Here is a 10,666-nt window from a genome sequence, read left to right on the forward strand (position 1 = left end):
GATTTGTAGTCATACATAACACACGAGAGTGCTAGCAAAAGTCTATACTGATGTTTTCCTAAGAACGGAATCTTAAAATCATATGATTTGAAGCTAAAAGCGGCTTTAAATCTCTTTCTGCCGGTGCCTTACTAAATTAATGTCAAGGAAATCAATTAGAGTCTTCTACAATTCAATTTTTGCCTGGAAAGTTTTTCTTATTGATTCCATTGAACTTTGGGAGCTCAGGTTATTGGAGTTAATGGCCAGTTTCCCGGACCAATATTGAATGTCACAACTAATTGGAATGTTGTAGTAAATGTCCACAACAACTTAGATGAGCCATTTCTTGTTACCTGGTAAGTTGTTCGCTTTGAATTTGGAGTTCGTAACTGGCTTTAATTGTAGTGTTGAACTGATAATTGTAAGAATAATGATATAGGGATGGTTTACAACAACGAAAGAACTCTTGGGAGGATGGTGTTTTAGGGACTAATTGCCCAATTCCTTCTGGTTGGAATTGGACGTACGAGTTTCAGATCAAAGATCAGATAGGAAGTTTCTTTTATTTCCCTTCCATCAATTTTCAAAGAGCATCAGGTGGTTATGGTGGCATTATCGTAAATAATAGAGATGTGATTCCTGTGCCTTTTGGGACACCAGATGGAGATATAACTCTCTTTATCAGTGATTGGTATACAAAAGACTACAAGGTTAGATCCATTTATCTTGAAAATTTAACTTGAAACCTTCAAATGATATGTTTAGTTTGGTTTTAGGATGCACTGACATTACAGGAAAGCAGGAGCTTAGAAAAATCCTTGACGAGGGAAATGAACTTGGTGTACCTGACGGAGTCCTTTTCAATGGTTTAGGTCCCTTTCGCTACAATGAATCAGTTGTTCCTGACGGCATTGTGTATTCAACAATAAACGTCGCGCCTGGTGAGCATATTTGCTCCCTTTGTCTTTTAAGTAAAACCTATATTAAAATAACTTTTGGGAAGGAATATGGGCATGTTATTACTAGATTGTACATTATCTTATTCTCATTCCAATGTGATCTGAAGATAGTTGTTGCATCTAAAGCAATTTATGGCATTATACTGACCTTTTCATTCTGTATATCTCAAACAACTGTGGCTTAACACATATCCTGACATTTTGGGCTTTTGTTCTTACATTATAGTTTGGCTGCCTTTGCACTTACTTTCGGGCATAATTGTTTTAGTTATTTAATGCTAATCTCAGCTGTGATTCTAATTTATGAATCCTTTCATATAGTCTCAAGCCAACCATTTTTATCTTTTCCTTTCACAGACAAGCAGCATTTTTGTTATTAGGAAGATTTACATACATACAACTTAACTTCTATGTATTTACATATCTAACACTAAAATTCAATTTCTTTGCATATATGTCATCTTACCCGAGCATGAAAATGTGTATTTCACTTTTTAAAGGTTAAAATAGTGGCATTTTTTATTTGATATGGAAGATTTGATTCGTATAGAAGTAAAAAACTAAAGTTTAGGTGTTAGATATGTAAGTATGTATTGTGGAGTTCTAAGTTTCCTAATTTAGCTTTATTCTCTTTTATTATTTACTTTATTAGTTGAATGTACTTCCCTCTTAAGCTGTTTTTTCTTTGCTAAGTTGTAATAGACATAATTTAGTTTAACCTAGCCCTTTTTTATGTAATAAGGGGAAGAGTTGTATTTTGAAGATTAAGAAATAAGTGAATAAGATATTATTAGCCTTTCTACATGGCATCTGAGCATCATGTTCGGCTTTAGACGTGATTAAGGAAGCATTCATCGTTCAACATCGGCTTCGCGCCTAGATAGTTCAACCACGTCATCCGCTCGTCTGGATCACTCTACCGTGTTGTCCGTTCTTCAGGATCGCTTTTCTGCGTCATCCGCTCTACTCCGTCAAGTTCGCTCGTCTGGATCGCTCCGTCAAGTTCGCTCGTTTGGATCGCTCAAATGCTTTGGTCAGTCTTCTGGTTAGCCCATCTAAAGCCTTGTTTGTTTTGTCTGAATCATGCGACAAACCATCTGTCAACTCTCTTGTCCATCCTCCGTCGGTCTTTTGATGTTGTCCTTGCGGTAGGCCTCATATGTCGGCCCTTATCGGCTCTTTTTTTCTTGCAACTGCCTGTAATAATAATAATAATATAAAAAATCAAATGGTGGCAGGGGTTGGTTTCTGACACAACAACTTCATTATTAGAAGAGGCTTTCCATTCGAACCAGAGGAAAGCGAGAAAGATGGAAGCGCGGGGAGAAGAAGAGATAGGGAAGTCAGTGGGGCAACCTAGGGCTCATTGAAGGTGGACTCGTGTCGTGCGAAAGATGAAGGGGAAGGCTCGCCTGTGAGGAACTAAGCCGAGGAAGAACACATCATCAAGCAAGCGAAGGCGGCGAAGCAACTTCGACATTTTTGAGGTGATAGAGACTGTGAACAAATGAAGGAGGAAGATGGTGTAATGGAATCAAACGAAGACAGACGTAGGGCTTGATAGGGCTTTCTCGTGTATCAAATGAATGGTGTTCGATTAAACGAAGATCAACAATTCTAGGGTTGCAGACAATCAAACTGGTCGAAGCTGTGTGATAGGACAAAGATAGAAGACTTTTTGTATGAGTCCTGTGCAAGCGCAAAAAGAGAGCTCGTGTCTTAAATAATCGATGGAAAAGTGTCGGGCAGCTTTGGTGCGAAGGAGAAGAAGAATGGATTGGCTCTATGTGGGTAAACCGAGCCAAATCAAATTGCAGAGGGAGGAGGATCGTGCAGCTTGTCTATGGAAGAAGGGAGACAGCGTTTTCTAGTTTTGAGTAGAGAAGGAAATTAAGGTTTGAAGCACTGGGTGCTTGTGTACGGGGGAAGAAGTCGAATTGTGCTTGTTGACCTCATTTTGAGGTCATTACTCTTTTCTTTAGAATCCTAGGATCTAGCTCTAGGGGTTCCTATTGACTATCTTAGAAAACTAGTATTGAAATCCATCCCCTTTAGAAATTCCCGCCACTTCCTATTTCTCTTGTGATGTCTCACATTGATGATCTCAAAATCATCATCCTATGGTCGAGTGGTAAAGGACTATCATGTGGAGGTTCAAGGAGAAGTTCCCAAAAGGATCTCAAGCTCTAGGAAAACCTATTCAGGACTTTATCATCACACACACACACGAAATACACAAAAGTCACTAAGTTGCACAAGATCAGACTAAAATTGAACTTAAAGGATCAGTGAAAATACGAAATTCTCCGGACAACCTCCGACGACAAAGTGGATTGCGCCAACGCGTCTAAGACACCAATTTTAGCAAGGAAAGACACTCATATTGCCATAGTTCCGCACACGATCAAATTACACGCAAATGGATGAATTCGTCAAAATGACCTCCGACGGTGAAACAAATCGCGCCAGCGCATCTGGAACGTTAAAATTATCTAAAAAGGACATTCAATTTTCTACAATCTGACGCACAAATAAAAGGTACAAATCAAAATTTATTTTTAAAATATTAAATACTTTTATATTTATATCATTATTTATAATTTTAATTATAATCCTAAACCTTATTTCCTCTATTCCCGCACACTTAATCCTTCGTTCGACCCGCGGCTTAGTCGAACGTTCGGCTCGTCTCCCTTGTGTGACCTATCTCCCGTGGACGATCCACGTGGTAATCTCTTCCCCCCCTCTCAACTCTTCCCCTTCTTCGCGAGGCTGCTCGACCTTTCGGGTCTCCAATTGCAAGGGCCGAGCTGACCGACCCTTCTTCTTGTCGAGGTTTTACATTCTCCTTCTTTACTGTGACATTTTTTTTCTTCATCATTTGATTCAACTACCAGTGAGGTTCGTAGGTGGTTGTTCCCCTCTCTTCTCTGACTATAAAAAAGTTTCTCAGTGTACTGTTTTGGGTTGTCAAAAATTTTCTGAGAGAAGGAGAGGCTGAGGTGTTTGCTGTTCAAGGCTTTTAGGAGGAGAGGCTCTGTCGAAATTCCTTCTTGACTAGATTATTGTGTGTTGGGAGTTTGAAGTACTCGTTGGTTACTGTTTCTCGAAGCTTTTAGGAAGAGAGGGTCTGCTGAAGTTCTTTCTCGGCTAAGTCCTTGCGTGCTGGGTGTTTGAAAGCTTGATGTCCTTTTTCTGTGTTTTTTTTTCTTTAGGAAATCTCAAGCAAGATATTTCTTTCTTTTCTTCTCTATTTTGTTGCCCTGCTCGACACATGTTGGAAATGTTAAAATAGGGAATGCATACATGAGGCTTTGTTTTGTCTTAACTGGTATTTCGTAATGGTATTGATATCAAAGATTGGGCCTTCAATACTTTTATTGGATCTGATTTAGAATTTCTATGTTGATTAGTTGAAAGCATGATATAGATTTTTTTCTCTTTTTCTGCTAAAAAATGCGTGATAGATAGAATTTTGGAACATTCCTGTGGTTGCCATGAGATAATAGTTGCCTATTTGAAATATAGGTTAAATGAAATGATGGTTTGGATCTTGATTCTAAGGCTCTCTGTTATTGTTAGCTTTATTCAATTAAATGCTGGAATTCATTTCAAAGCTGGATGACATGTTGGCTCTAAAGATTCATGCATACTTATATGTTTCCTGTTATTTGTTCCTATTTCAAACATATGTTGGCACAATACTTTAAAAGAGGCTCTAAGGGAAAATATTTTTAGCTGTTTTGACCCATCTGTTGGGGTATGATTTTAGCTCTTTAGAGTTGGATCCTTGCTGAAAATATTTTTATCGTTTTTTTCCCTTATGCTGGGCTCGGTTTGCCCATGTGATGGGTTCGATTTTGACTCTTTTAGGATGAACACATGCTGGAAATGTTTCTCTGTTTCGGTTTTGGCTTCATGATAGCTGGAAATTGTATTTCATTTTGACCCATTTAGTGGGTTCGGTTTTGGCCTCTTCTGATTTGGATTTAGCTGAGAGTTTCATACTATTTTTGACCCATTTGGTAGGCTTTGTTTGGTCTGAGAATTGGGTCCGGTTTTGCATAAGATTGACTTGATATATTCCTTTTGCTGAACTATATTTATCTGTTATAATTCTTTCTGTTGTCTTTTATGCTGAACTTGGTTTGCCCTTTTGTGTTGGGCTCGGTTTTACCTCTGTGTTGGACTTGATTTGTCTCTTGTGTTGAGCTTGGTTTGCCTCTTTGGTGGGCTCGGTCTGGCTCATTTTGGTATTATTTTTTGGCTGAAATCCTTTACTGTTTTAGCTCTTTGGTGGGCTCAGTTTGACTCCTTTGCTGGGCTCAGTTTGGTTGGAGGCTCTTCTTTAACGTTCCTCCCAAGATTTTTATTGGTAATCAAGTTTATCATCCCAAAATTCATGATTTCAACATCTACTTCTATGAGGGGATGTTTGATACAAGCAGATTAACTCACTATCATGGCTTATGTGATGAAAATGATTTTAGTCCTAATGATCTATAAGCATTTGTCTATTCACTCTCTTATGTATATCAAAGGCTATGTAATGACAATACCTTTGGTGACTTTCTTTCACTATTCCTGACCGTGAGTCTTGATGTGGTGGCTTTCCTTTTGCCGTGAAGCCTATTTAGTGGTTTTAGTCTGCTGCCTTTAACTGTGAACATCCTAGTTGTTTCATTTTGTCCTGTTTGGATGTTCTTTGCTGGGTTTGGGGCTCGTTGTTCCCCTCTCTGCCCTTGGCCGTGAGCCTTACTGGTTGTAGTTTGTGTTGTGGTTGGTTTGGACTTAACTTTTTTTTCCTCATTTCTCCTGGCCGTGAGCTCTCTCTTGTGTCTCTTTTTTGTTGAAACAGTTGGTTCAAACTTAAATAATGATGATATTTTTTTTTCTGCCCCTACCCGTAGGCCTGTTATGTGGTGACTTTTCTCTTTTCTTGGCCTTACCCGTGAGCTTAGAGGGAAGAGGCCTTCCTCTTGCTGCTCTTTACCCGTGAGCCTTATTGTGGAGGTTCCTTGGTCTGTGGCATAGTTGGTTCGGGTTTGACTTTCTTCTACTACCCCTGCCTGTGAGCTTTGTCTTATTTACTGTCTTAAATTGAGTTTATGTTGAAGCTTGGTAGTGCATTTCACGATTCCTACTTGTGGGCTTGCTGTGACGCTTGGCTGCTCTCTTTCCTGACCTTACCCGTGAGTCCTTGCTCTCCTCCCTGCTGTTACCCGTGAGCCTGTGGAGGATTATTGAGGTCCATTTTGTTCCGGTAATAAGCACTTCTATATTTTCTAATTTACATTTATATAATTGTGAAAAACTTCTAAAAAGGGATGAAATTGAATAGATTGGATACTGGTATGGTTTTGAGGATTTAGAAAGTTGCTCCTATGGATTATTCTCCTTATTTTGGGATTTAAAAGCCTATAAAATTGCCATTTGGAAAAGTGTTTGGAGATTTAACATTGAAGCTTGGAGAACATAAATACTATATTCGGGTTCTGACATGGGTGTGTGAATTCATATAAGTGATGGAGCCATGGGTACAGTGTTATGGGCCCATTTTAATTTATTTGAAACAAAAATTTGGAGAGGATATCTTTCTTGGGTTGATCCAATTATATAAAATTTGAGAAGATGATATTCTCTGGATTGATTCAAGGATCCTGGGCTCTCTTTTTCAGATCTTTTTGTCACAGTTTTGAGGGTTGCTTCACCTTTTATCTTTTCGACATTTTGGGTGGATCAATTCCTCCTCTCTCATTTCCATTTTTATTCTTTTTTTCCTTGCTTTTTGGTTCGATTTTCAGTGCTTATGTCTGACACATAAACATTCATATTCAACCTTTTGCTATACATGAAACCATAAAACAATGTCGTAAGTATGTCGGTTTTGTTTTGGGGCTTAAGGTGATGATGAAAAAGGCACACCGGTGGTAGAGCAGAATGATATCTCATCCTACAAAATCAGGACTCAATCCTGGAGCCTGATGAAGTGTAGGATGAAAGTATCATTCAACGACACAAGGCTAGCGGGGGACCCGTACCTTCTTAGGTTGTTGGTGGTCTTATGCCCGACAGTGTGATTGACTCGTGGAGTGGACAACAATTTCTTTTTTAAAATTGATAAAACAAGTTGATAAGAACAGATACAATATTTTTACTACAAACTTGATACAATTTTCCTTTTTTATACTTGAAATATATGTGCATGTTAAAATTTAAATTTTAAAAGTATTACAACTTGATTGTCCATTTGTTGATTACCGATACTGGGCTAAGGAGTATCCTCCTAAGTTAGGTTTAGTATGACACTCTTCTGGTTGAGTTGCGGGCTCTATACATCCGGGTGACGTAACCGATAGTAGCCTTCGACTTTACTCGAGTATAAATATATTATTTGAGCCTAGCCCCGACCCGAGTGCTTGCGGTCCCCTCTTTTCAGATTTTTCGTAAGTTTTATTGGATTTTGGACAAAACATTCGTGCTCTTTTCTCTTGGGATTTTTCCATAACTTTGATGATTTTATTTGAATTGCTACTCATCAATTTTCCCGGGTCTTCTGTTGTGGGTTATTTGTCGATTTTCTCGAGTTTTTCAGACAATGCATTTCTTTTGTTTATACAGTGAATGCTAGTTCGCTTAAAGGAGCAGCAGACCTCCCAAATATACAAATTTGATTTACATTACAATATTTTATTTCCCAACACACTATACTATTCTCCCAGCACACTACACTGTTCTCTTTCTTTACTGTATATTATACTGTTTTTTTCTTCTATATTGCATGCTTAATTGTTTTGTTACACACTATACCTTAATGTAGGAAAACCTAGTGATTACATATACCTATAAGATTGACATCAAACCTGAAGTTGCTACGACGAAGAACTTGGATCGAACATCACGGGCTGCATGATGAGGACATACGGAGGAACCACTTCAAGATGAATTTGCAACATCAAAACAAGTTCATATCACTAATCACTTTCCTTAGTTTAAATAACAGCTCATAGAATTTCGAGGTGGTTTGCCTAGCGCAACATAAACCCTCACATATCACTTTTAGGCCTTTGCACAATCCTGTTGTGCAATTATAAGTCCTAACACTTTAGGATCCCGAGATTACTGTACGGTACAATGTAAATCCTCCTATCTTTTTAGACTATTGCACGATCAGATATCGTGCGAATATAAGACCGAAATTTTAAATAAATTGCAGGATTAAACATTAAAAAACATCATTTCAAAAACATAAAACCAAACAATAGGATAGTTGGGAAGTCACTACGGTTTCCCCGGGATCTGTGATATCCCCTATTCTTCATTCCTTTGAACTCTTGCAAATAACTATTCTTATGTTGAGTCACTCTCATTTGATTTTCTCATGTCCAATTTTGAAAACCTAAACTTTAAAATATTGAAGGCAAAACCACTGATCTTAATCGAGAGTTTTCTTGAATGATCCCGGTTATTTGAGATGTAAATAACTATAGGGGCTTTCCCTATAGGGAACTTGAAACCCAGGTAAAATAAACCCTATCTAATCCTTATATTGGTAGGGGAACTTGTTGACCTCATATAAAATATTTCGCAGACCAAACGGATGTCACAAATTCTTTAGTTTAGGTAATTGAGCCTATTACAATTGATATGTTTATTCTTTGAGATAAGTATATTACTCGTGGTATCGTGCTTAGTCATCAAAACTATCCAAAATGTGAGACTCGTTTGGTCTCATCTATTTTAAAATTACAATGTTACTTTTGAAGATCATATTTACATCAAAATTATTTTCATATCTTACAAAATTATATCTCATTTTTTTCAAAAAACCATAAATTTTAAAATAACGGCTGATAGTGCTTTGTAGCCGAGCTTTATTAGAGGTAATGGTTTTAAAAATATTAATTTACGAATTTGATATATATTTTTAATTATTAATCTTTAATAGTATATTTATTTAAAGCAGAGATTAAGTTAGGTATGTTTATGATAAACTTTTAATTTAGAATTATTTTATCAGAAGTAATATATATACATATGTGTAATATTAAATAAAGATAACTATAAAATAAATATAAATTAAGATTTTAAGATTTGAATGAATTAGTATATATTAAGTCAAATAATTGAGCATTGATATATGCATAAAATGCCACTCGAGCAATTAATTAATTATTGTGAATATTTTTATAGGCATTAAATTAAAGAAGGCTAAATCAAAATAAAAGATTGGAAATCTAAAGAAAAGACAAACCATACAACATGGAGGTGAGCACTCCTCTTAAATTATAATATCATTTTTATATCCTTCCGAATCAGTTGTATGAATTGTTATTCATGTTTGATTAATGCAATTGATTTCTTTATTCTTAAATTTTATCGATTATTTTGATATGAATGCTTTTAGTCTCTCTTTGTGAAATATTTTATGCATTATAATATTGAAGATTAAATATTGAGTGATATGAAATTGTGAATGATAAGACTACATAGATTGATTATATGTGTTTGCTTGACTATGATGGAGTTATCTCTTTATGGTATCAGGGAGGGAACGTTAAGGTACTCATGCATGTAAATGAACACTAATATTAATATTGAAGTATCTCAAGTGTTGTAATTTTTTTATGATATTTTTGATAGTTGTATAGATATAAAATGATATAGACATATTATTGATATATGAAAACATGTTGAATACAACGAAGTATAGCCAGTGATTATATTCATAAATTATCAAATGTTTTATATTGATTTATTAAAAGGTCAATTTACATGTATATTATTATTATTTTTTCGTTGTGTTAATGTAGTTTAAGAGTGTGACTATTTACTGTTTTGGTTAGTTCGGTGTTATTTTAAAATTACATTTCAGGTATAATTTGTTGATTAAAAAATGAACAATAAAATAGACAATGTTTATAGAAGACGCGAACAACCTGACCTAAGATAAATTTATAACAGCTTTAATTTAATTTATAGTGACTTTTTTATTTACACTTTTTTAATCATTAATAATGATAGAAAATAAAATAGAAAATTTGTTTAATATCCTCCAACCTTTATTTCTCGTTTGGGTTGATTCCAAACCCCGGGTCGTGTCATGACACTGTCAGTCTTCCTGCAAGCCCTTCCCATATCGGAACTTTCGTAGCCTTCCAACCATTCGTCATTCAAGTAAACATCACAATCAGTTAGGAATTCTTTCCAACCTTAAATGTGCATAGGGCTTGTGATATAGTAAGTCATGAAGATGTCTAGCTATACTCAAAAGGTTAGTTCTGAAACAGGGACTGAATTTTGTCCAAATATCCTTTAAATTCTCTCATTTTAGCACAAATCATAATTTCAATGGCAACAACTTCAATGGTCCCAATCCGTGTTTATGCACATTTGTGAAAAAATGAAAAGAGGAACATCTTATAGGAGGGCACAGTTCCTAAGCTCACTGATCTTAATCATCGCTCATGTAAGATCCAAGATCATAAAGTAATGTCTTGGTTGATCAATTCTATGGCCACAAATGTTGTAGAAAATTTATTGCTTTTTAAGACAACACAAAAGGTTTGTGAAGTAGCTCGTGGGACATATTCTAGTATTGACAATGCCTCATAATTGTTTGAGATTGAAACAATACTGCATGAGCTCTGACAACAAGAGTTACGCATGACTCAATACTATAACACACTTGCAAGATATTGATTACAATTATATATATATATATA

The 10,666-nt window shown here is 36.0% G+C and overlaps 1 protein-coding gene across 1 annotated transcript in view; it reads left to right on the plus strand.

Annotated features, from left to right (window-relative positions):
* Positions 1–228: 228 nt before the first annotated feature.
* The window catches only part of LOC110017814 (monocopper oxidase-like protein SKU5), a gene marked incomplete at its 5' end in the record, with an annotated part of 38,231 nt that continues 27,793 nt past the window's right edge, over positions 229–10,666 (plus strand). The window contains 3 exon segments of the mRNA XM_020714926.1: positions 229–338; positions 422–692; positions 785–923. Of these exon segments, the coding sequence (XP_020570585.1) occupies positions 229–338; positions 422–692; positions 785–923 (520 nt within the window).

Source organism: Phalaenopsis equestris, unplaced genomic scaffold, assembly GCF_001263595.1.
Source record: "Phalaenopsis equestris unplaced genomic scaffold, ASM126359v1 Scaffold000002, whole genome shotgun sequence".
NCBI classification, from domain to species: Eukaryota; Viridiplantae; Streptophyta; class Magnoliopsida; order Asparagales; family Orchidaceae; genus Phalaenopsis; species Phalaenopsis equestris.